This window comes from Emydura macquarii, unplaced genomic scaffold (genome assembly GCF_026122565.2).
Source record: "Emydura macquarii macquarii isolate MOO-44397 ecotype Brisbane River unplaced genomic scaffold, CSIRO-AGI_Emac_v2 contig_1043, whole genome shotgun sequence".
Classification (NCBI taxonomy): domain Eukaryota; kingdom Metazoa; phylum Chordata; order Testudines; family Chelidae; genus Emydura; species Emydura macquarii.
The window spans coordinates 3,615,937-3,641,440 of record NW_027131180.1 but is presented as its reverse complement, the minus strand read 5'-3'; the positions used below and the strand labels follow the sequence as shown (position 1 = coordinate 3,641,440).

The window sequence follows — 25,504 nt, the reverse complement described above, 5'->3', positions numbered from 1 at the left end:
TGCTTTAGAACATTTAGAGTTATCCATCAATATTTTGATTTTTTTTTTTTTTTTTAAACACACACACACACACACACACACACACACACACACACACACACACACACACACCCTGTTTTTGTTCATTCTTCTTCTGTTTTCATCTGCCTTTCAAACCACTTGTCAAACAGTTTAGACAGGGGTTTAATGACAGCACTGATCACTAGTCCAAGAAAACCAAAACTAATCCCAAAGTTATACTGTAATTCTTTGTGAACTCTCAACTTGACACTGGTCTGAGAAATTGAAGAAACATGACGCTATTATACTCATCTTCAAGTCTGGACTGCAAAGAGACACTTGCATTTTACCCACATGTATTAAAGAGGGAAAAGAGAAAGAAAAGTTAATGAGTACTTGTGAAGTGATTGAATAAGCTTCCTCACACAGCTCTAGCAATGTTCTTCAGTCCAGAAGTGTGATATCCTTGCTAGCACAATTTCTCCATATTTTGATTTGCAGAACTGTACTTTTATTAATAGATTCCTCTGACACCTATTCTCTATCACACATCATGTCTACCTCAATTTTCCCATAAAGCAACTTTTTCCACTTCACCATTCTCTTAATTGCTTGTGGAGTGGCCCAAATATGTAGTGGCATCACAAATGTCAAGCCCAACTAGGGATGCAATGAAGAGTTTAGATTTCAAGATGGCATCCAAATCCCCATAAAAAGGAAACTATCTGCTTCATTAATGGTTTGCAATACAGTAGTGTCTAAAAGCTCCAACCAAGATTAGGACTCCCTAATGTGCTAGACATTATACAGTCACATAAAAAAAACCAGTTCCTGCCTCAGAGAGTTTACAATCTAAAGAGAAAAAGACAGATAAAGGTGGAAGGGGAGAAACAAGCAACAAGGTGAAGCGATTTGTTCAATGTCACAGCAGGTCAACCGAAGAAAATCAAAGAACCAAATTTCAAGTCATAGTCCAGTATCCTAGCCAGTGGACCATAAGTGTTTTTCCCCCCTTGTGCTCGATTTCATTACAATGTTAGGATGTCTAATGGAAATGAATGCTGGCAGTCCAGGAATCAGTACTGTCAGCATCACAAAAAGGACTGCTGTTTAGTTGCTAGCTCACCTGGGCATGTGTATTTTCTCTATTCTAGTAAGTGATGCCATGCTGTGTGTATCCCTTAGCAAGCTTTGGGCAACAAGTGCATTATAACAAACAGGGAATGCTACATAATCGTAGCACATTGACTTCTAGCACAGAGATGGGGAGAAAGGATTCAGAAGACCTTGAAACAGTTCCATTAATGGTTGGGGTCCACAATATAGAAACAAAATTGATTCACAAAGCTGCGTTGCCTAAAATTGTACTATTAACTAATCCGTTGGCAGGATTCTAGCAAGGTTTGACATTTATAATCATGATGGCATATATACAAACTGTTTGGTCATAACCATATTTGAAAACTGTTTTTAATGTAACAAGTCCTAGTGTGAAAAGCCAGAGCACAGCCTTAGATGGCAAAGAAAGCTGCCTTCTCATGCACAGATCATGCTGCTGACCTTTTATCAATATCCTGCCATTTATCACATTTGCTCTGGGATTACAATTCTTTTCTATACTAGGCCCATCTCCAACCTCTGCTTCAGTTATTCTTGAGTTAAGAAAGATTCAGATGATATTCACTGCTTGGCTGTTACAAGAGAACATACACCCAAATTATACCTTTGCCTCTTCCACCCCACATCCCAACCAGCATGGCTATTCACTGAAATTTTTCTACCCTCCAAAACAGAAAAATACGAGGGGATTGAGTATGATGTTTATGTACAAGAGAGACAAACCTTGGATCTGAACTTCATGATCTTGTATTTTACAGAAATCTGGTCATTAAATTCTTGGTAGACGTTCAACATAGTCACAGGATTCTCGGTCTCTTTACCCGAAGTTAGATCCATTTGCTTTAAAAAGAGTCATATCAAATTATTTCACGTATAGATTGTGACAATAAGCATTAACCAAATTAACAAGTCAGCAAAATTCAGTTATTGTTTTCATAGCTAACCCGACATACAATCAAAACTTGTATCCAAGGAATACTATGGCACCAAAATCAATGAGTATGCAGAAAGTCAAACTTATGGAATACTACTAAAAACAGAGGACTTGGAAACTTAACATGATAAGCAGGAACTGAAGTTACTCAGGATCATCCAAAAAGATTGTCACCATTAGTTTCAGTTAAAGGAACTGCCCATTTTCCTAGCCATAAGGTCACTGGGTAGCATAAAAATCAGAGATATTCTATGCTGCTTTTCACATGATGAATATCACATATGCAATGATCAGCACAGGGAGGTTTTATTTTGTTTTTTGTCATGTAAACAAGTCAGAAGACATTTTACTTCAATAGCTTCCTATCAGCAGCACACTGAAATTAAAGCTTACCATCTCCCGTGGCAATAGATAGATAGTCCTTTCAATATTTTTCACTGTCACACAACAGCCAACATAGGCCTCTGCTGATTCAATCCACACTTTACCAAAGAGATATACCACACCTAACAAAAGAGAAAGGAAGAGAAAACAGAAGATATTAGGGAACTGAAAATGCTCAAAGTAGCTGTTAGCAGAAAAGCTACAATTTTAAGTATTACTAAATAAACATTAATTCACTCATGGGATCAAAATAATTTCCAATTTGTAGTCCTTGACAGCTCCATCTGCTGACAGTTACTGCTCTACAAATATGTAAGCAATTGCTTTATAAAGCTAGTACTTATGTGGTCCTTCACCATCCACCTCCATCACTGTGGTAATCAAGCAGCAAACAATGTCAAGCACAGAAGGTGGTATCACACCACTATATTCTATTCTCAGAGTTCTATTCTTATAGCACCTTATTACCCCTGAATTGGTTCAAGACCTTCCAAAAACAAGTAGGTGAAGAAAGAAAATGCTGAAATCTATGTGGTGTCAATCACTCCTTAAAAGGCTCAAGCCACCTAACACATCTCCAGCTAGAAGGTAACCAAGCCAATGAAGTATTTTCGCCACTCAGTTCTCCAAGGTGAAGACTCCTTTGTACCCAATAAAGTGGGTGGAAGACCTTTTGCAATCCACTGAACATTTCACTTAATAGTATTTATCAGCTTCAAGTCCCTAATTTATTCATTTTAGCAGCAATAATTCCCATAATAAAATCCATGAAGTTTTATATTTGACAATTCACTGCTCAAAGGAATAGCACACAAAAAAACCAAGTCACCACAAGTACAACAATCTTTCCTGTAACTCAAGGTCAATTAAATAAATTGAACCATTTCCTGGCCCCAAGGGTTCTCTTGCAGGGTGCCAGAGGGTAGATATTGTCACCTGTTTTGTTCAATAAGTATATGGGGCCATTAGGAGGGTTAGAGAGGAGACTACATTGCATTCAGTACGCTGAAGGTACCCAGCTCTCCCTCCCCATTATATATGGCTCTGCTGAGCAATGGAATGAATTTCCCAGTGCCTAGATAATTTGCGCCTTGGATAACAGCTCACTGGCTGTGACTCAATCTAGGTAAAAGAGAGAGAAAATGGTGAGGCTAGGGGAAGCAGCTGGAAGTTGGTGGAACTTCTATCAGCACCCCTCACAGAGGGAGTGCAATGGTACAGGTGAACAACTGGGAGATGCTGTTAAATACTGGGTACTGTCCAGGTAAACGGTGAAGCCAAGACAACTTTTTCGCCAATCTTCTTTGTTGTGGACCTTGCCACAATTAACAACATCTGTGTCACTGTAAGATATAATGAACTACTATAATGCACTCTGTGTGGGATTACACCTTGGAAACATTCGAAGCTGAAGCTGGCACAGAACAACTTGGTCCATTTAAGTGGACTTGTAAGTTGGGAGCACATTAAACTAGTGCTATTACCTGCACTGGCTTTCAATAAGCTTCTTGGTAGAATTAAAGGGGTTGGTTTTAAGTAGGCTTGAAAGGAGTAGATTTTTATGGGTAAATGTTGATTTCACCCCACCCCCAAGTAGAAATAGGACAGGAAAATTACTGCTTAAGAACTTATTAGTGTTTGGTTTAGGGATATTTACTTCGTATATTTTGTAGGGCTGTCAACCGATTAAAAAATCATCCCAATTGATCGCAGTTTTAATCACACTGTTAAAATAATAATAGAATACCCATTTAAATTTATTATAAATATTTTTGATGTTTTCTACACATTTTTCAAATATATTGATTTCAATTACAACATAGAATGCAAAGTGTATACTGATCACTTTATATTATTTTTATTATAAATATCTGCATTGTAAAAAACAAAAGAAAGTATTTTTCAATTTACTTCATACAAGTTCTGTATTGCAATCTCTATATCATGAAAGTGCAATTTAGAAATGTAGAAATTTTATTTTTTATTTATTTTAACATAATTGCACTCAAAAACAAAACAATGTAAAACTTTAGAGCCTACAAGTCGAAGCATGAAGGGGCATACAATGTTTAGCATATCTGGTTGCAACAAGGCTGGGTTGCGAGGCTGGCTACAATAGTGCCATACGAATGCCTGCTCTCACTTTCAGGTGACATTGTAAATAAGAAGCAGGCAGCATTATCTCCTGTAAATATAAACAAATTTGTTTATCTTAGCGATTAGCTGAACAAGAAATAGGACTGATTGGACTTGTATGAGATTAATTGAAAAATACTATTTATAATAAATTTAGATTGGTACTCCATTATTGTTTAACAGTGCGATGAAAACTGCAATTCATCGTGACTTTTTTTTATCTAGTTAATATGTTTTGCATCAATCGCATGCATTAACTGTGATTAATTGACAGCCCTAATACTTTGACATGCGATGTTGACAATTTATGTTTTAACAGTTATAAAGCTTTAACTTTTTAAATCTCAATGTCTATTGTCATTATATAATTGGCTGACTTTCCCTATTGTCTGACCCTCTCCCCATAATTTCCCACAACCATGAAAATTTAAAATTGATTAAAAAGTTTTTTTAAAAAATGCTTCAAAACAAACGTTTTATTACCTGTCCAAAATTCTTTAAAAATTAAAACTGAATTCTGATAAGCCTAGTTTTAACCTATAAAAAAAAATCCCTAAATAATTTCGGACTTTGTTACTTGAGATCTCTCCTCCCCTTACAATATACTGCTAGTATTGAGATCAGAAATGTTTGAGCTGTAGCTCCTTCAAATATAAACAATTTCTGACTGGGTCTTCGATTTTAGGACTTGCTCACCCCCTTGGTCTATCACAGACAAGATTCCCTTCCTCCCAGTCCCCTTCCACTAAGCCTTTATTAAGGATATTGGTGAAGGTAGAGACATTTGTAAGTAGTTCCTTGTTTATTCTGAGCTTTTTAATTTATGGGAAAGGTGACAACAGCACTGGATAGACACCTATTGTTTCCATTTATTATTAATTTCTTCAATTTTTTTAAATGATTACAGTATTCCAATTCCCTCCCTAAAACAGTTAAAGGGAATCATGAAGGAAAACAGTCTCTAAAATCATTTGAAAGTTTGAAAGTCTTATTTATACTGCAGTCCATCTATACTTACATTTCAAGCAATTTGACATTGTTTATGCCCCATTTGCCATAAAAATCATGAAGCTGTTAAACAAAGAGTAACATCAGAATTTACATCTCCCTGCATTACTAATTGAAACCAGGTGCAGTCTATTATTCAACCTTGAAATGTCATAATAAGGACAAGATATCTCTTCTCATATACAAGGAAAATAAATCCTTTCATAATTATGTTCCATTCAGCAACCACTGACTTAGAAGCCAAGATAAAAGTGAAAAACAATAGTAGGGTCTTTAAGAGTAGCTATTTTATATTAGAATCATTGATTTCACCAGGGCTTCGGTGATTACCAGCTGCTGTCATCAGGAAGCTTTTCAACCCACTCAGCATACAAAGAGACCGACTCATATTTAATCCCCGACACCACAAGTTAAGAAAGGCATAAGTGTAAAATACATTAAACTCAGCACTTGCAGCGTTAGTTCAAAGCCGCCAAAATTGGTATTTTTTCCTCTACCACTAAGAGCATGAATGAGTTTGATATTCGTGGAAGAGAGAGACCAAAAGCACTACAGGTATGAAACTATAGGACTGAGGTGTCTTGACTATGAAGATGTTTGCACACTAATACCTATTGCACAACCAGTTTGAATCCTCTCCCCCAACCCCTACAACACGTGACTTGTAATACAGAGAGAGGTGCATCAGGACTTAGGAGACCAAATCAATGATCTAACCAGGATTTCAGCTTAGATTTTTAAAAGTAAGAGGTCAGGTCATTTAACTATTGTACCATTTAGCCAAGTTAGTGACATCAACTCATTCCTAGTACACAGAGGTTAAGAATGACAGCATATTCTCTAGATTTAATAGAACTAAAATCCCTTTACCTCCCCCTAACACTACTCCAGACTACACATAATAGACAAGACTTTCATGTTGTCAAGGGGTAATATCATACACAGGGAGGCATAACAAGTTACAGAGCAGCTTCTGGGGGAGACCTTCACCAGGCAGAGAGGGCATCCCTTGGGCTCCTTTGAAAATCCCAGACTTCATGTCTGAAATAAATTGAAAGGAATGAGAGAATTACTTTCTGGCTTTAAACGTATAGATACCTGGTTGACTATACTGATCTTCATAAGCATCCAGCCAATAAAACCTAAAGACTTGATCACCATCTTCCCCTTTCACTAGTGGCAGGCAACTTGGGTCCACTTCAACTTCTGAGGCAACTAAATCAATTTCATCCTTATCCATTCTGTTCCAACAGAAAGCATCTGAGAGAGAACTTCTGCAAGTATTAAAAAACACATGAGTAAGGTTGTATGTTTGCTATAACCATAACTTTTGAGAAGACATGACTTAAGATCCATCACCCCAACTAGCTAACATGCAATACTTTGTTATTACCTCTACAAATATGGCTCTCTAACTAGCAGACAGGTTTTAAAAATTGTTTTAAACTACTAGACAGTTAGACCCCAGTCATGCAACCCTTTACACCATGAATAATCCCATCAGTTTGCAAGAATGCCTTCGACTGTAAGCAGTGCTTAATTTGTAATGAAAAAAGGTGCCAGGGCTCAAGCAATTTTTTTACTTTCATAACTGACACGGCAAGCCCAGAGGTGCCGAGGTTATGAAATGCCAAGCATACAGGTGCCGCAGCTCAGCCCTGGCAAGCCCTGGCACAAATTAAGCACTAACTGTAAGCTATTTGGGGCAGGACAGAGTCATTACTTGTTTCCATGAAGCACCTTATATATGTCAAACCATTATCTGACTTCTCATAATTTGCAGTCATGAAACTGTATTAAAAATGTGCTTCAAAACTACTCCTATTTAAGAAAAGGACCTTAAAAATCATTACTTTTGCATTTCTGAACTTCAATGCCATGACTATTTGCCATGGGAAACTGGCTTTAACTATCATTAATCTTTTGGACAAGTATAAGGTATTCAGTAATATAAATGTTTAGCGACTCCTGATTTCTGCTCATCAGCACATTATGTCACCAACTCTTTGCAATACATATTGAGCACTTAACCTAAAAACACTTCACTGTTTACCCAAACAGGAATTATCTATCCCCAGAAACCTGAAATATCCCTTTTCTTAAGTAGCACTCAGCTAGTTTACTCCCTCCCACCTGCACATTTTTGAAGTCCCTACAGTACAATCACAGAACAATGCCTTGAGAAATTTGTTCCAACTTTCCTCAGATTGTTAAATCTGTAAATATCAAGTCCAAATATAAAGTTCATAAAAATAATTTCTTCCAGCAAAAAAGGCCTTTTGTAACCACAGATCCTTACAAAAAGGATGCATCTTCCTTCACAGAATCCACTTGCTGGTTCTCTTTCTTTTCTAATTTCTGTTCTTCCTTCAGGGTCCTTGCAGTCTCTGGTACATCTGCTTCCATGGGTTCATCAAAGTCCCCATCCTCAAAATCCATCATGCCCTGATCATCTTCTGTAAGCACTGTAAAAAGAACTAAGGGTTTGAACAGTAATACAATATACTATATAGCTTCTAGTACATACACAGTATACAGCATTAATATAGTATACCACACCATATTTTAAGCTCTTTTCACGCTTAGCCCCAATGTTAATTAAAATATTTTTAAAACTTTCTATATATGCTATTTTCATTGCCAGAATTTTTTAAATACCTTCATTAGCTCTCTCTTGTTTTGCCTTCACCAGTTCTTCATTTTCTGCAGCTTGTACTGTATACTCAGCCCCACCATTCTCTTTATGGACTGCAACAGGTTTTGCTGCATAACTGGTATGCCTAGGATCAGAGGCAGCTGGAGAAAGAACTTCCTTTCTGACAGTAGTGGGAGCTTTCCTTACTACAGGAGTTATTACCTGAAAAAATATTTTAGGCACCAATTAAACTTTAATTTTCCTTAAGACAACTATTCCAGTTAAAGCAGAACTACTGTGTTTAGTTATGCACGAAGCTGGCAACAAGGCCTAAAGTCAGGGTTTTGTGTATTTCTCAGTACCACACCAAGTTCCTCAGCAACAACCCCTCAATTCCATGGCAACATTTATTCTATCGCCATTCCTATTCCCAACCTCACAGCCAAAAATAACCAGTCCTACCGGTCATAGCTGAAAATATTAACAGACCAAGTGTGTTGATTATTTTTGGCAATGAGGGGTTTTTTGGTTTTTTTGGCTATTCTCCCCAGGCCTCAGCACATGAGTGAAGAGGTTGACCTCAGAACTTCCTTCTCCCCCTTTGTGCCAGGCAAGAATGGAGCTGGTTGCTTGTTTCAACAGCTTCTCTCTAACTCCCAAGCAGCCTAGTTTGCCAGCATACACTAGAACAGCCTGGAAGCCAAATTCTTCCTCCCCCAACTCTCTTCTAGTTTGCTCCAGGAAACACTGCAGAGAAAGCACATTGTAATCCAAAAAACTCACAATTGTAAGGGAGGCGGTAGGTAAGGTATATGGTATACAGTGCAGGGCAGGACAGGGCAGAAAAATAGTTGTATGCCTGGCTGCAGCAAATTGATAAATGCCGGATTCTGGAACCATAGTATCCAAATTCCATGGGGCCCTGACTGAGATGAACAGAACAGGCCACACTCCTCAGAACGAGTTTCAGGTTCTCTACAGATACAGACACTGCATCACTTAACACTGTTTAAATTTTGGGGTACTTGCTGAAACCATAAAGAAACAATTTTTAATGAAAGGGCAGATTCTGAAGCATTACTATGTAACAAGGGAGTGAATTCTGCAGCCACACAATCACAGCATACATGAGGCCCTGCTGATTGTAAAGGCTATCTAAGCAATTTTTCAGTTGTTTATAACTTTGCCAAACTAACTGTTTGGACTGAAGTTTTACAGGCTCTTTCTACCTCAAGCGGATATTTCTTTTTAACATTTCAGCAAAGACAATTAATTTCCAACAGGAAGGATCAGGGAAAAAAGGTTGTTTTCCTAAAGTTAAAATTGGTTTCCAACCATTTCACTGAAGAGTTCCAGCTTCCCTACGCTGGGCAACAGAGACTTTAGAAGTTGGTAAGGGGGCAAACACAGAGACGCAGAGGTACTTTTTGTCATTCACATGAAAATTCAATTAGATTTAGTTGAATTATGAGCTTCTCAAAAGTTCCCATTAGCACATACTCAGAGCATTCAGAAGCTTGCTGCTTAAAAAAAAACAAAAAAACAAACCCCTAACTACACTTTTTCATGCTCCCAAACCTTCTCTTCCTCCTACAAGGTCAGCCATCTCTGAGTTCCTATGTGTAAAGAGCCATGCAACTCTAAAGCACCATATGAATGATTTAGTAATAACTGAAGCTACATTATGTACACACCTAACTACAAAGATACTCAGAAGAAAAAGTGTATACAAGAAGTATGCAAAAGAGTACACAAGAAGGAAATTACAACCTTTCTGTTTTTATTATGGAAGCCAATAATGAAAAGGAGCTTACCTATTCAAACCATAAATAAGTTAGTCATAAGCAACAAAAAAAATTAAAATTTGGATCTGCAACTCTACCTTAGGGGCTTGTGATTGTACAGAGAAAGGATTCAGCAAAGCTCCAACAGGTCTTTTCTTTTTTAACTTTACAACTGGCGGTGGAGTTATCTGAACAGTCTAAAAAGGAGAAGAGAGAACATGAGAATGGCCCTACATCAGCAGAATTTGCTAGAAAAAGTCACCCGATTTTTTTTTCTTCTCCCTTTAATCCTACATGCATGTTGCATCAGCTACTACAAAAGTATCAGGATCCCAACAACAGTGATACTATGAAGTGCCTTCACTTAATGAATTTGGGTAAACCCTCCCAAAGCAAGTGAGAAATACTGCCACACCAACTAAACCACTTCTTTTTAATTTACTTAAGTGACAAGTCCACAAGGATGCTAATAAAGGTTTGGTTCTGATTGTTAAACACTGTGAAAAAAACTAACTTTAAAAAAATCATTAAAAGCAGCAATGTAGCTTGCTCCTAAACTAGGGGATGACAATGGCCAAGAGGGTCCAGAACTGCCAAAAAAAAAAAGCAGTGGGAGTATTATGCCAGCTGATAATATGTTGTTGCACAAAATCCTGATGTGAAGTCAATATAAACTTTAGATCGTAAGTCCATAGGAAAGGGACCATCCTTCCTTGCATCTTATACAGCATCAAGCACACAGTTGGCATTTAAATAAAAGAAAGAATCTTGATGACAGAAATTTGCATGAATTTGGTTTGGATGAAGTTTAGAAATGCACAAGAACCAGAGAAAATCAGTTAAAATGCATGGATGCAATGGAAAGAGTTTTTCAAATGCTTCCCATTCCTCAACACAGACTTAAAAAAAGATTATGGTTAATAGGAAGTATGACCAAAAAAAGTTAAAAATTCACTTATGGCTGAGACTCATAAGTTTAACGTCCTGGCTTTACAAACTGTTTCAATAGCCAGTCGTTAATGAGAATTTGTTATATAGAAAGATTTGTAGTTGGTTTTCAGGACTGAGAATAGTAGACCAATAATTTTAAGATGTACATTGTAAGCACAGGAAGAGCCAATGTGATTTGGGCCTGGTCTACACTATAGAGTTTTGTCGACAAGTCAGCTTTTGTCGACAAAACAGTGCTGGTGTACACCTCCCTACTGACAAAATTGCCCTGTCTTTTTGACAAAATAAAACCACCTCGATGAGAGATGTAAAGCTTCTGTCGAAAGAGCTAGGGTAACACAGCGTCAGTGTAGACACTGTGTCCCCTTAGAGCAGTGTTGGGGCTGTCATACTTGCCTTGCTGCTTTAGTAGAGCAGTGAAATTGACAAGCCGCTGTGCTTGGGATAAGGACTGCTGCCGCCAGGCACCCAGTTGCAAACCCAGGCACAGAAGGCTACCTTCAGGCTTGCAGGGCATGGGAGGCGCGGGGGCTCTGAGCCGGGGCGTGGACGGCTGCTGCCCCACTGCAAGCCCAGGAGGCAGGTGGCTGCTGCTGGGCTCCAACCCACAACACAGGAGACTGCCGCCCGGCTGCAACCCCAGGACAAAGCCGCAGGCAGCTGTCGCTGGCTACAAGCCCAGGATATGGGTGGCTACCACCGGGCTCCGAGCTGGGGGTGCAGGAGGCTGCCATCAGGCTCCAAGCCCAGCTGCAAGCCAGGGGGCAGCCTCTGTGACCCTGGGACGAAGCCAGGGTGGCTGCCGCCAGCTGCGAGCTGGGGCACAGGAGGCTGCCACCTGCCTCCCAGCTTGGCTGAAAGTCAACATTAATAATGTCGACTTATTTTTCTAGTGTAGACAAGGCCTTAGAAGATGAGACGTGTATTAGAAAATGAATTGAAAAGTTTTAAAAACCAGTCAACTATTCCAAAACAAGAGACTGTGCTTAAGTGAAAATATGATGAACGTATTTCGTATTAAAATGCATTTCTCTCTTACCTTCCACAAAGGTTGGTATACCACACATGCCTTGTGAAGCAGAGGATATTAAAAAATAGCATGAAAGCATTTCCTGAACTATTTAGATGTTTGTGATGTTAGTAACAGTTACTAAGGTGACATAAATCTAAATTTAGGTATCAGATAGCATGGGGTTGAGTATGGAATGTGTATATTAAAGCTAAATGAAGGACATGGTAAAAAAAAATTTAAATATACTTGTAATTTTTATTTATATTAGTGACCTGTCATATTCAATAACGTGTTGCTGAAAGTGTTAATCTTCATAATTTTAAGGAAGTCTGATAATAAAATAATGAGTATTGTCATGTTGATTAACTAGTCATTGGCTGACCTGACTTCTCGTGTATCTAAAGATGACTCATAGGACAAAGATGGTCACAGAGCTGGGAATGACTTTACTAAAACGATAAAATCTTAGGGGGGTCTGGTTTTTAAAATTTACAAACTTCTGACAAGTGGATGGATTGCATCACTGATGAGGGGGTTCAATACTTTATACTCCTCAGAACTCAACCACTTACCTCAGCATTCAGATCTTGAAGAATATCACCTAGTAAGTCATCCTTTGACAAGTCTACAGTTTTCTGTAAAATATTAGACAGCTGTATTAACCATATAGACTTAATTATATGCACTTAGCTGAATCAAAAGACTCGGTCAGTGCAGAATAAGGAGGTTCCACAGACCATGGGCCAGATTTTCAAGAGTGACCAGCACCCAGAAACTCCCAAAGAGAGCTTTTATAACTCTGGCTTATATGTCAATTGATTGCAAAAAAGTGAAACAAACAGCAGTAACCAAAACATTTGTCACTTTGTTCTAGTGAATAAAATAAAGTTACAAAGTCTAATTCAATGTAGGACACTTAAATGTAAATACAAAAATACAACTTACATCGGTGTTTTTCTTCCCAGCACTAGCCATAAACATAGACTTGATAGTGTTTGGCTTTGACACCACAGACTTCTTCACATTCTTTTTGTCATTTGTGGATGTTTTGTCACCTTTTCCTACTAAAGCAAGACTGAGATTAGTGAGGTCTCAAAAATACAAATTAAATAAAAGGGTCCAGTTATCAGTGGGGGCTGGAGAGCTGATGGAATTGGTAAAGGGATATCTTTAACCTTTAGGCTGCTCGCTCAAATCCAGTTTAAGCTGGCAGTTCATGAAAGGTGTTACCATCTCATACCTGTTCAGAACGTTACAAAAAGCTACCACCAAAGTTTATAGCCTTCTTGGCAGTATCACGGAGGCCAATGACTGAACCACTTTCTCATACCAAAATATGGTCATTCTGAAGTATGGTACGCCAGAGGCTCTTTACATACTGGTATTTCCATAGAGGAAAGATGGTCCAATGGTTGGTGAGCTAGCCTATGATTCTGTAGACAAGATTTGATTCTTTGCTTTACTAATGATTTCCTATGTGATCTTAGTTACCTAGTGTCTACTTCGTTAGTATGTATCATCAGGGTCCACAGGGACAGTTAGTGTGTGACCAGTTAGTGAAGGATAGATTCATACCCCAGGAAGAAGGGTTGCTAAGAACCCTGGTGTCCCAGGGAGGGAGGCATGCAGTTCTGTGGGTGTGATTTTCCTGATTGTAGCTCGCCCTAAGTTCTGATAATCAAGCTCGATCATCTTCATCTCACACATCATCACCAAAAATAAAGAGAGGCTTTGCAGGCCAAATCCTGGCCCCAGACACATTTATGCAACCACAGTCTCTTCAGGTATCAGTGATACCTGTGCAACTTGTCCTTCCTAGGAACTGCTCACTGTGCTAATATTTGGGTTGAGAAAACTTTTTTACTCATTTTCACTGCATGAAGTCACCAAAAGTACCCAATTTTATTAATTTTTCTGAAAGTTTCTCTGGTTGCCTTTAAAAAAAAAAAAAAAAAAAAAAAAGAGTGCAGTTCATTTACCTTTCTTGTTGGCACCAAGGACATCATCTTCTAGATCTTCATCAAAGATTTCCCTTCCATCTTCTACATAACCTATTCCATCTGTACAAGAAGCATAATGTTACAATAAACTTTAAATGACCCTTTGTGAATTTTGCAAGATGAAACTCAAACTTATCTCCATCGTTAGGTGGGTGACTTCAACTGCTTAACGAGCACTTGATTTTTCATTACTTTATAATCTATATAATTTGAGTACAAAAAGAAACTAAAAAATAAACCAAGATATAATGGGTTTTGGATCAAAGTAACTATGTTCATACGTGATCAACTAAAAAAAAATTGTAGTTTGTAACAGGGAACCCATTAGAACAAAGTCACTGTGAAGTACAGAAATTATATTTGCAAACAATGTATAATATTTGAATAATTGATCTTGAATGCATTATTATAAATTCAACAATACTTAGGCATAAAGCTATTTTTAAAACTATTTAGGTGTTGCGGCACTCGGCATCACAATGCCTAACTGATTTAGGAGTCTACGTTTCCTTTAAAAGGGATTTAGGCACTTAGTCTCCTAAGGATTCTTAAATCAATTAGGCATTGTGATGCTGAGTGCCGCAACACCTAAATAGCTTTATAAATCTCGGCCAAAGTATTTGTGTAGAAATTCATCTTTTCTTTTTATTACAACTGATTTATAGAGGGCACTGAGGCATTTACATTTTGAGGCAAGGTCTTCATGAAACCTTATGGAGTTAAGATAATATCAGGGTAATTTTATGATTTGTTTTTTAAAATTCATACAAAAGATATTGGCAGTTGTAAACCATTCATCCTGTAGCTTACAAATATATGCAAAAATAACCATAGCTACTTTATATGCTGAGTAGAAGCATAAATGAAGCCCCCCCTAAATGAATTTAACATACCATCATCTACAATCCAATCGTCATCCTGACGTTCCCTGACCATCTTGGAGTATTGTTCTTCATCAACTTCATCATAAACACTTGTGAACTCCTCAATCTGCAGACAAGGCATATTTGGGATTAACACTTCTCAAGCTATTATTTTTTTAATAAAAGCAGTTTTAGCAAGGACTCAGGCTTGGTCTACACAGGCCACGGACTTCAGCGGCAGTTGACAGGAGATATGCAAGCTACGTATAGTAACTTGCATATCTCCAGTCAACTTCCTAATGGCTAGTTACCATGGCGTCTCCACTGTGCTGTATTGACAGGAAATGGCCTCCCATCGACGCAGCGCTACGCTATGCTACTTGCCAGGGTGGATTTACAGAGTCGACTTCCGGGTTCGATTGAGTGAGTCTTTACTGCCACTCAATCAAACCCACAAAAAAATCGATCCTGCACTGCCGGTGGTGCTACCAGCAGTGTAGACATAGCCTCAGACTAGATTAGATTTTTCTTCTCTAATCAAAGTATGGTGAACTGTTCACGGATAGCAAGTGCAAGTCTTCCTTCAACGTCAGTTGTTTTGTTTTTGCTTTTTAGTACTGATTAATTCAATAGGGAAAATATTATTCAAAATTAAAAACTATCATGTGATGCTGAAACTCCAGTTCACTATGGCAGAAAATGCATTTTACCGTTAGTCTCACGTAAGCGAAGTATCTGCTTTTCTTAAAGAAATGGATTCATGGTAAAGAAGAGCTATGTTTCTTTTCTCAAACACAAAGATGAGGTTTGTGACCGTGGGACCTGTTGGTGCCAGTGGCAGAGGCACAAAGGTGCGTAAGGGCCCATGTTCCCTGAGGCTGGTGGAGTTGGGGAACTGACCAACAGCAGGAATATACAAGCTTCCTCAGCTAAGAGAGCTGGTAGTGCCTCACAACCATGGGTAACACCAGGAAATTTCACAAGGTATATATCAACTGCAAAGTAATTTAACAAAAAGTTATGACTGACAGCAGGTATTCATTACAAACTTATGTCGGCACAGCAGCTCCAATGCAGCTGCGCCACTGTAGTGCTTCTGAAGATGCTCTTAGTTGATGGAGAGAGATCTCCCAGTGGCTTAATAACTCCACCTCCGCAAGAGGTGGTAGCTATGTCGGCAGGGGAAGCTCTCCTGCCAACATAGTGCTGTCTACCTGGGAGGTTAAGGTCGGTATAACTATGTCACTCACATGTATGGATTTTTCACACACATGAGCGATGTAGTTATACTGAAGTAAGTGTGCAGTGTAGACCTGGCCTCAGGAACACAAGGTACTGTTAAGCTGAATATGCATCTGGAACACCTGATTATTCCAGACCTCTGTCCACATCCAGGTGGGTGAAAAAAAAAGGCTATTTGATGTTGCACATCTGGTTAGTTATGTCATTTTGCTGCACTTTGTAGTAGTTTAATACTTCAACATAAATTGACTTTTGCTTTCCTTGCAAAGATGCAGTGCCTTAACATTGCCATACCTGGATCTCAGAATATTTTGTAAGTCATAAGTTAAGAATTTGTTTCCTACTATACTGTTTAACTGATACATGCTGAAGTTCTGAAGGGAAGTCCTTCACTAGGAGAATAATTGTCAAGGCAAATCAAACTTTAGGCCTAAACAATAAGACATTTTAATGACTGAAAATTAATTGTTGCTCGTCAATTTCTTTAATTTCCATTGTCAAGGGACAGAGTAGCAAATACAGAAATAACTAATGTCTCATGAAAGTTTTTACTAGTACAACATCTTTCAGTCCAGTTTGTTTTGACTGAATACTGTTTTCCTAGTTTTCCCCATAAGTTCCAGATGGGAATGATCAGCTTTACACAGGTTAGAACAAAGAACAACATTCCCAAACTCAACTTGGATTTTTCTATATAAAGACTAAACAAGAGAAAAGATTGAACTATTTACCTCATATTTTACTTTTTCACCTGCCTTCGCCTTTTTCAGGAGTTCTAGAGCTTCTTGGTGCCCTTTTTTAGATTTTCTCTCACGTCGAGAACGTGACACTGCAAAACTTCCAGAGTCTGATGTAGCTGAAATCAATATTTAAAACATCAGAAGTACAATTCAACTACGCATTGTTCTGGTCTTCAGCCATTTAATCCACAGTAACTTTTTAATAGTGGTCTTGGAGAAACAATGGTTCCACTGTTGCATATTCCTTAAAAAGTAATTGAGGCATAAACACAACAATTCAGTCAGCCTGCAGAATAACAGTATGGTATCTTTACTATAAGCATAACTTCAGAAATTATTTCCAACAAGCCGTTTCAGTGATTATAATGAAAACCTGAACCCAGAAGCAATCACAATGAGTCAATAAAAAACAGAAAAATTCTTGCTGATTATTTCCTTTCTGCTAATAGCATCTCCCACATCCGCATCTGCGCTGGTCTCCTCATTCTGCAGCATCACATAGGCAGAGTAGCGTTTTGATGCTGCTGCTCTGGCCATGCCTCCTCTGCTCCTGCTCATGGTCAGGCGAATTATTCCAAAGCTATAAAAACTTGTATCAATATTAGCAACAAATACTTCAGAGATAAGTGACCAACTATGTCCAGTGGACCAAAAAATGTCACATGATAAAGACCCCACTCAGCATCTGACATTTTGGCTCATCGCCATTCAGGTTGGGTAGAACTATGGGAGATGTTGCTAGCAGAAAGGAAATGATCAGTAAGGAATTTTTTGTTCTGCAGCCCAGTGTCTGCCACAATTCTTGAGAGCAAGCAGTAAATAGATGTAGAGAGGTTATAAAAAAGGTTAGGGGAAAAAAGGAAACAGTATCCCTTCTCATTTATAATATTTACTCAAAAGACAAAATTTGTTTCTGGGTCACTTCTTGCAACACCTTCCTGCCAAAGGATGCTTTTCTGCAGAGGACAAGAAGTCCACTTTGTAGTGCTTGACAAAAGTAGTAGCTGTTGACCCAGTGGCCATCTTGCAAACTTCTACTGCACATGCATTAGCTCTTTTTCCACATGAGGTCGCCACAGATCTCCAACATCTTGTATGCCTCCACAATGCATACCTAATCCATCGAGCAATGGATGACTGGAAAGCTGAGTTCTTGGCATTTCAGGTGGAGGGATACAAACAGGGTATCAGATCTCCTCATGTATTCTGTATGTTTAAGATAGATTGTCAAAGCTCTAACATCTAAAGTGTGCCACTCCTTCTCAGTAGGATGTTGTGATCTTGGACAGAATAATGGGAGAGCCACCTATTGGGAAGCTTGGAAAGAAGATTTCACCTTCAGAACAAACAGTTCCACAAGGGCAAAGGTAGTACTCAGATCTCGGGAACAAAAACTAGTTTCCTATCAGAAAGGACTGCCAGCTCCAACACTCACCATTATGTCTGCCAGGAATCTGAAAGCCAGATCTGATGAACAAATAGAATGCTGACACTGACATCAGTGATTCAGGGCTTATCATTGTCAGGGCTCTCAATACAGCCAGCTGGTGAGACTGACAACCTGGTTAATCAGACTTCTCTAAGGAATCTGGGTACGTGGGGGTACTCTACCAGAGAACCCATGGATCCCACAAACATTACACTACTGAAGGCAGATACCTGACATGCTATGGTGCTGGGTTAGAAACCTTTGTCAAAGCCTTTTTGGAGAAAGTCCAAAATAGCCGGAATTCCTGGATTGCTAAGATTTGCTTTGTGTTCCTAACACCAACAGCAGAACTTGGTCCAGATGGAAGAGTAAATTTTTAACATTGATACTCTTCTAGATTAAAGCAGTGTCTTGATGGACTTTGAAGGACAGACCCAGTAATACTAGCACTTCCCTTTCAATAGCCAGGCTATTAGATGCAGCCAATTGGATTCAAGATGAAGAAGATGGCCTTGTGAGAGGATGTCCCGCCTCTTTGGGAGTTGCAGTGGAGGTCCTATTTTCAGCTCTATCAGGTCTGAAAACCAGTGTCTCCTTGGCCAATGTGGAGTTATCAACAGGACTGTTACCTGTTCTGGTTTTTTCTTCCCCCTCAACAACCTTCCCTACTAATGGGAAGGGTAGAAATGCATAGAGGAGACCCTGCAGCCATCTGTGCAATAAGGAATCTGTCCCCCTGATCTGGGATCCACCTTTCTGCTGAAGTACTTTGATCTCTTTGCATTCATATGGCTCATCAATAGCTCGGTTCAGGGAAGGCTGATCGCTTGCACAATCAACTCAAAGACTCCCTAATTTGGGCACCACAGTTGTTGAGCCAATCCGTTTTTTGATTCAGGTCTCCTTTTACATTAATTGCTCTGAGGAATAAGAGACAGTTCTCTGCCGATCGCATGATTTCCACTGCTTCTCAATATAGCACTGGAGTCCTTGTTCCCCCTTGGCTGTTCACACATGTGATAGCATTCTTGTTGTCCAGCTCTTGGCTCCCCTCTAGGCTGTACTGGAACCTTCACAGCACCAGCTTGACCACTCTTAGCTCTAGGAGGTTTATGATGTGTGCCCTTTCCTCCAGGCTCCAGATGCCTTGAGCTGTTTGGGGCCCCAAGTGTGTTCCTCAGCCCTCCAGACTGGCATTGGTTTTGAGAACCGGAGGATCTGGACAGCATATGGGCATACCTTCGTGCATACTGCCCTGGGCTAACCACCATTTTTAGGAGTTGAGCACCTGAATTGGGATCCTTACATGAACCTTCATGTGTTCCAAGGGTGGTCCTGTACCTTTATGATGAAGCCCTGAAGGCACCTGATGCATGACTGTGCCCATGGAGTGAGCCCTATTCGCAATAAGAGGAGGCCCAGCAGTTGAAGGCCCAGTGCTATCCAGCAGGCCCTCTGGCAGCTCCCAAACAACATGAGGAAGCCCTGAATCTTCTTGAACCTTCCTAGAGATGGATAGATCCTTGCTACCGAGGTATCTATGTCCACTCCTAAGTATGTTATTTTGGTGGATGGAATTAAGGAGCTTTTTCTTAACCTTGATAGAAACATGTGCCTGCAGGAGATACCATCTCCAGGGCATGGCTTTGAGTGCTGTTTCTGGGGATGGCGCTTTGATCAAGTGTGGTCCAAGAAGGGTCGCAGGTGGATATGCTGCAACCTGAGTCAGGCTATCATTACTACCACAATCTTTGTAAACTCTCTGGGAGCAGAAGATAAGCCAAATAAGAACATCCCGTACTGATGTTACTTCCTGCCACAAGCAAATCTTAGGAACCTGTGATGGCAAGGTCTCCCAGGAATGTGGAGGTATGCATCTGCCAGATCCACTGAAATCAGAAAATCCTTCTTGGACAGGCATGAGCACCTAGTCTATTTTTCTGCCAGTGGAGTTACGGCTGCTCTGGTGAGCAGGGGATCCCACCTACCTGTCTGACACATAGCCTTCGGACTTAACAGTTAGGGATGGAGGGCTGGGCACTGTCTGCCAACGTCAGGAAGGCTGGCAGTCCACTGCCAACGCCAGGAAGGCTGGCAGTGATTCACTTTCTGCCAACGCCAGGAAGGCTGTCTCACAGAGGAGCATCATCTAGGTTTTGTTCAGTGCTTTTTAGGCTGCTCTGCCATACCAAAAAAATGGTGAAGGGGAGGCACCAGATGAGTTCAGTCATCTGTCTAAAAACCACCGAGAGATGTGGAAAGGGCTAAAGTAGAACACTGCTCACCACTGCCCCAAAATTAGCCAAAAAAATTAAAAAAAAAAAAAAAAAAAATCCACTCAAAGCAGAAGATAGGCGAGCGCAATAGAACTGCCATCCACACGCCGCTGCAGAGGCAGATAATCTCACAGCAAGTGGGCACAGAAGGGGCATGGACAGAGCAGTGGCACCAAAATGCTGATCCAGCTCCATGAAGCTGCAGAGTGAGGAGCTCAGTCCAGACATCAAGGATTGTGAGATGCTGGGTTGCAGAAGAGGCAGATTTTGTTAATAATGCACACATAGACTCAGGAAGGGAAGGGTGACAACTGCTCAGCTGCCACCCACCTCCCTTAAGGGTGCATCAACTGTCACTATCCATAATTTGGAAAGGAAGGTTATTTTAGACACCTAATTTTCTTCTTTATGCTTTTGGTCAGTCTCTCACTGACAAGCAATCCTAGGATGGATCAGGCGAGGTATTTCCAGCAGAGACAGGGAAGTGTTAGTACCAGTGTACAAGGCTTTGGTGAGATCTCATCTGGAATACTGAGTGCAATTCTGGTCTCCCATGTTTAAGACAGATGAATTCAAACTGGAAACAGTGCAGAGAAGGGCTACTAGGATGATCCGAGGATTGGAAAACCTGCCTTATGAGACAAGATTCAAAGAGCGAGGCTTGTTTAGCCCAGTGGCTCTCAACCACGGGTACACATAGCCCTGGGGGTACATCAACTGTTCTAGACATTTGCCTAGTTTTACAACAAGCTACATAAAAAGCACTAGCAAAGTTATCACAACCTAAACTTTCATTCAGACAATGACTTGTTTTTCTGCTCTATATACTATACACTGAAATGTTAGTACAATACTTATTTTCCAATTGATTTATTTTATAATTATATGGTAAACAGGAGAAAGTAATCAATTTCTCAGGAATAGTGTGCTGTGACACCTTTATATATTTATGTCTGATTTTGTAAGCAAGTAGTTTTTAAGTGAGGTGAAACTGGGGGGTATGCAAGATAAATCAGACTCCTGAAAGGTCTGGAAAGGTTGAGAGCCACTCATTTAGCTTAACCAAAAGTAAGCTGAGGGGAGATACGATTGCTCTCTAAATACATCAAAGGGATAAATACCAGGGAGGGAGTTATTTAAGTTAAGCACCAATGTGGACCATAAGAACAAATACATATAAACTGGTCATCAACAAGTTTAGGCTTGAAACTGGATGAAGATTTCTAATCATGACAGGAGTGAAGTTCTGGAACAGCCTTCCCAGGGAAGTAGTGGGGCCAAAAAACCTAACTGCCTTCAAGACTGAGCTTGATAAGTTTATGGAGGGGATGGTCCGATGAAACTGCCTACAATGGCATGTAGCCGATCTGTGACTGCTAGTAGCAAATATCTCCAATGGCTGTGACGAAATACTAGATGGGGTGGGCTCTGAGTTACTATAGAGAATTCCTTCCCAGGTGTCTGACTGGAGGGTCTTGCCAAAATGCTCAGGGTCTAAATGATCCCATTTGAGGACAGGAAGGAATTTTCCCCCAAGTCAGATTGGCAGAGACCCTGGGGGTTTTTCGCCTTCTCAGCAGCATGGGACACAGTTCACTTGCAAAGTCAAGCTTGTGAAAATGGCGGATTCTCTGTAACTTCAAGTTTTTAAATCAAGATTTATGAACTTCAGTAACTCAGCCAAAGGTTAGGGATTGTTACAGCATTGGATGGGTGAGGTTCTGTGGCCTGCGCTGTGCAGAAAGTCAGACTAGATGATCATGATGGTCCCTTCTGACCCTAAAGTCTATAAGCCACAGACGGACAACCTATGTTTAGGACAGCTCCTTTCTTCTTTGACAGAGGCAAAGCTGAAAGGAACAGATGTAAAGAAAATTTATGCTACTGTAAAGTGATAGTATATTTGAAACTCAATTTCACAAGGTACACACACACAGATACGGCTACTTTATTTCTGACAGGAAGCTGTATTTACCCTTGTGGACATAGAAGGGGGGAAAATGCCAAAACATGATACAGCATGTGTTTAGTGTTGCCAAGACTTGTCTATTAGAGTTAATAAAATTTGAAAATTAAAAAAAAAAAAAAAAATGTATGGACAGCCGGCAACTCAGGAGACTGCTGCAATAGCAAACATAAAACATTTATGTAACATTTAAGTTTTAGTTTAATAAAATATAAGTGCTATTGTGTCTGTGTGAGATTTAGTTCTTACCATTCCAAATGTACTGCTGCTGCATCTGCAGCTTAACACAGGTAATGAGTATTATGTACCATTTCCTAAATTAATAAAAATCAAGTTATCTAAAATATTACACAAAGTATACCCTCCTAGATTTTGTAAAATGCTATACTGAGTTGTAAATTAACGTTTTAGTGATCAGATTTGCACCATTGTTTAAGAAAAATGTGAAGAAGTATCAGTAGGAAACTTGATTTTCTCTTGGTGATTTAAATCATGATTTAAATCAATTACTGAAATTGCCTTGATTTAAAGCAATCCACCCTGAAATAAAGCAATTTTTAAAACCCACACCTCAAGCGGGAAATTGTGATAGCACCACAATCAGAAGCTCAGCTTCTCATCAGGTGATTAACATTGCACCTCAACAGTAGATTCTCCACCCCCTATTGATGTCAGACTAACAGATTTATTCCTTTAGCTAGCATGACCAATAAAAATTTAAAGCCCTGTCCTGAAACAAAATAGTTAGGACAGTAATAAAGTAGCACATCATCAGTTACTGAATTTTTACAAACAAAATAAAAGCAAGGTTTGAGAATTAACATTTGCAAAGAACCATGACTAAGGTCCAGATCCCACAAATGGATTAGCAAAGGTGGACCACCATTGACCCTAGTGGGACTCCTGCAAATGCAGTGATACACCTGCACAAAGACCTTGCTCTGCTTATATGCATTCAGAAAGCTGCTGCAAAGATTATTTTCCTAACCCATTTTGACCATGTCACCACCTTGTTGCACCCCTCCACTGGCTCCTCTTTCTCTAGTGCATCAAATATAAGCTATTTGTCTTCACTTTAAAGACTCTTGGTGGCTAATCGCCACCCTACCTATCATCTCTTCTTCACTAACAGATGTTGACTTCTGCCTCCAATCCACTCATGACACCAGCCTCCATTGCCCACTTGTTAAATTTTTCAAACAAGCACCGTCATGCTTTCTTTCATACTGCCCATCATGCTTGAAAGAAACTACCCATAAACATTTGCAAAATTAACATTATCCTTCTTAAAATTATCTTTTGCTGATACCTACACACACAAAAAAAGAATCTTGACAATGGTTAGGTTGCTAGTATGCTGAAGCTGCTGCCTATCATGCTAACCAATACTGTCACTGCTTCTTTGTACTCCCCAGCCTGTGTGTATCCACATGCTGTCCCTTATCTTCTACTTAGACTGTAAGTTCTTTTGGGCAAGGACCATCTTTTTGTTCTGTGTTTGTACAGCACCTATCATGGATCTTGGTCCATATTTAGGGCTCCTAAGTGCTATAATACAAATAATAGTAGTTTTTAGTTATTGTTAAGCCACTACAACAGTTTAAAAAATGTTTAAGTAAAATACACAGAATTTACCTTTTTTTAATTTTTGCATGCACGGATGTATTTTCACTCTAAGCAAATTGAAAACAATTTCTCTCTGTCCCCCAATTCTGATTTTACTACATTTATAGGATGAAGAAATTCAGGGCTCAAAATAGTGATGCTATGAGTAGGGCGCTACCAAATTCAGTCCATTTTGATCAATTCCACAGTCCCGGGATTTGAAAAATAATCAAGTTCAGGATTTCAGATATTTACATCTGAAATTTCAGGGTGTTATAACTATGGGGGTACCAACAAAAAAGAGGTTGTGAGGGGGTCACAAGGCTATTGTAGAAGAGTCACAGCACATCCTTACTTCTGTGCTGCTGCTGATAGAGGCATTGCCTTCAGAGCTCGGTAGCGCAGATTTGAGGATCGCATAGAATGGCTTGGGAAGGGTCATCACTTTTTGGGGGGTGACTGGGCTGGCCTTACCGGTGGGCAATCACCCAGAGCCCCATGGCCGGGGGGGGGGTGTTCCGCTGTGGTCATCAGAACCTTTGTAGAAATGGGGGGGTCTACTGTTGCCAGAACTGCAGAGCTGGGGACCATGCCCCCACCCACTTTTTAACATGGGCATATTTTGGGGGGCAGAGGGCAGTGCTGTCTCCCCAAACTGCAAGCCTCAGGCAGGCACAGCACCAGCAGTGGCTGAGCTTCTTGGCAGGGTAATAAAAAATGATAATTAAACCGCATTCCACTGCTCCCTATACAGTGAGCCCTCCACTCACTTCTGGGGGGCGATGGGGCAGGAAGCGGGTCAGGGGTATGGAACTTCCAGCAGCCACGGTTGGTTTCCAGAGATGAATCTGACCCAAAAAGGAGAGTGGACCCTGCAGGAGAAGAGAAAGTCCCATTCCTCCCCAGGACTAGCAGCTGGAGTCTGATGCATGGTAGGGGTCCTGACTGGAGTGCCCCCCGCCCCAGCAGATGTCATGATCCGTGAGTTTTTCACAGCCTTGAATTTGGTAGGGCCCTAGTTATGAGGGAAATCAGAACGTATAAAGTACAGACAACTGTCTTAAGAACAATGACATCTTATAGAATGAGGGGGAGGAAGGGAGGAATACACTTCTGATCGCATACTATAGATGAAAACAATGCCTGTGTTTTCATGAAGGAGCAGGTTTCTTTAATTAAAAGAGGTAACAGTTCTCTCTTCCCGGTATTTACTCCATGCACTTGACAGTATTTCGGGTACAGACATTTCAGGTACAGGTGTAAGTTTAAACCCAGCCCGAAAAGAAGAAAAAAAAAAACATTTTCGAAAATAACAAAAAAAATGTGATTCAAAGCCCAAATTCAGCAGGATGACACGGGGACCAAGGTCCAGGCATCAAGCTTCTTTTAACACCCTGGTGTACTTATTTTTTAAGACAGG

The 25,504-nt window shown here is 39.9% G+C and overlaps 1 protein-coding gene across 7 annotated transcripts in view; it reads right to left on the bottom strand.

The window, feature by feature from the left end:
* The window catches only part of POLA1 (DNA polymerase alpha 1, catalytic subunit), a 338,774-nt gene that overhangs the window by 312,786 nt on the left and 484 nt on the right, over positions 1-25,504 (bottom strand). For 5 of the 7 annotated variants that reach the window (XM_067545056.1, XM_067545060.1, XM_067545062.1 and 2 more), the window contains exons 2-12: positions 16,800-16,924; positions 14,857-14,953; positions 13,943-14,023; positions 12,909-13,027; positions 12,536-12,598; positions 10,099-10,197; positions 8,240-8,438; positions 7,881-8,058; positions 6,680-6,855; positions 2,447-2,559; positions 1,843-1,959 (exon numbers count right to left, since the gene is read on the bottom strand). In XM_067545056.1, coding sequence (XP_067401157.1) covers positions 1,843-1,959; positions 2,447-2,559; positions 6,680-6,855; positions 7,881-8,058; positions 8,240-8,438; positions 10,099-10,197; positions 12,536-12,598; positions 12,909-13,027; positions 13,943-14,023; positions 14,857-14,953; positions 16,800-16,924 — 1,367 coding nt within the window. The remainder of the gene's footprint in view (positions 1-1,842; positions 1,960-2,446; positions 2,560-6,679; positions 6,856-7,880; positions 8,059-8,239; positions 8,439-10,098; positions 10,198-12,535; positions 12,599-12,908; positions 13,028-13,942; positions 14,024-14,856; positions 14,954-16,799; positions 16,925-25,504) is intronic. The other 2 variants (XM_067545058.1, XM_067545057.1) reach the window with 2 other exon arrangements.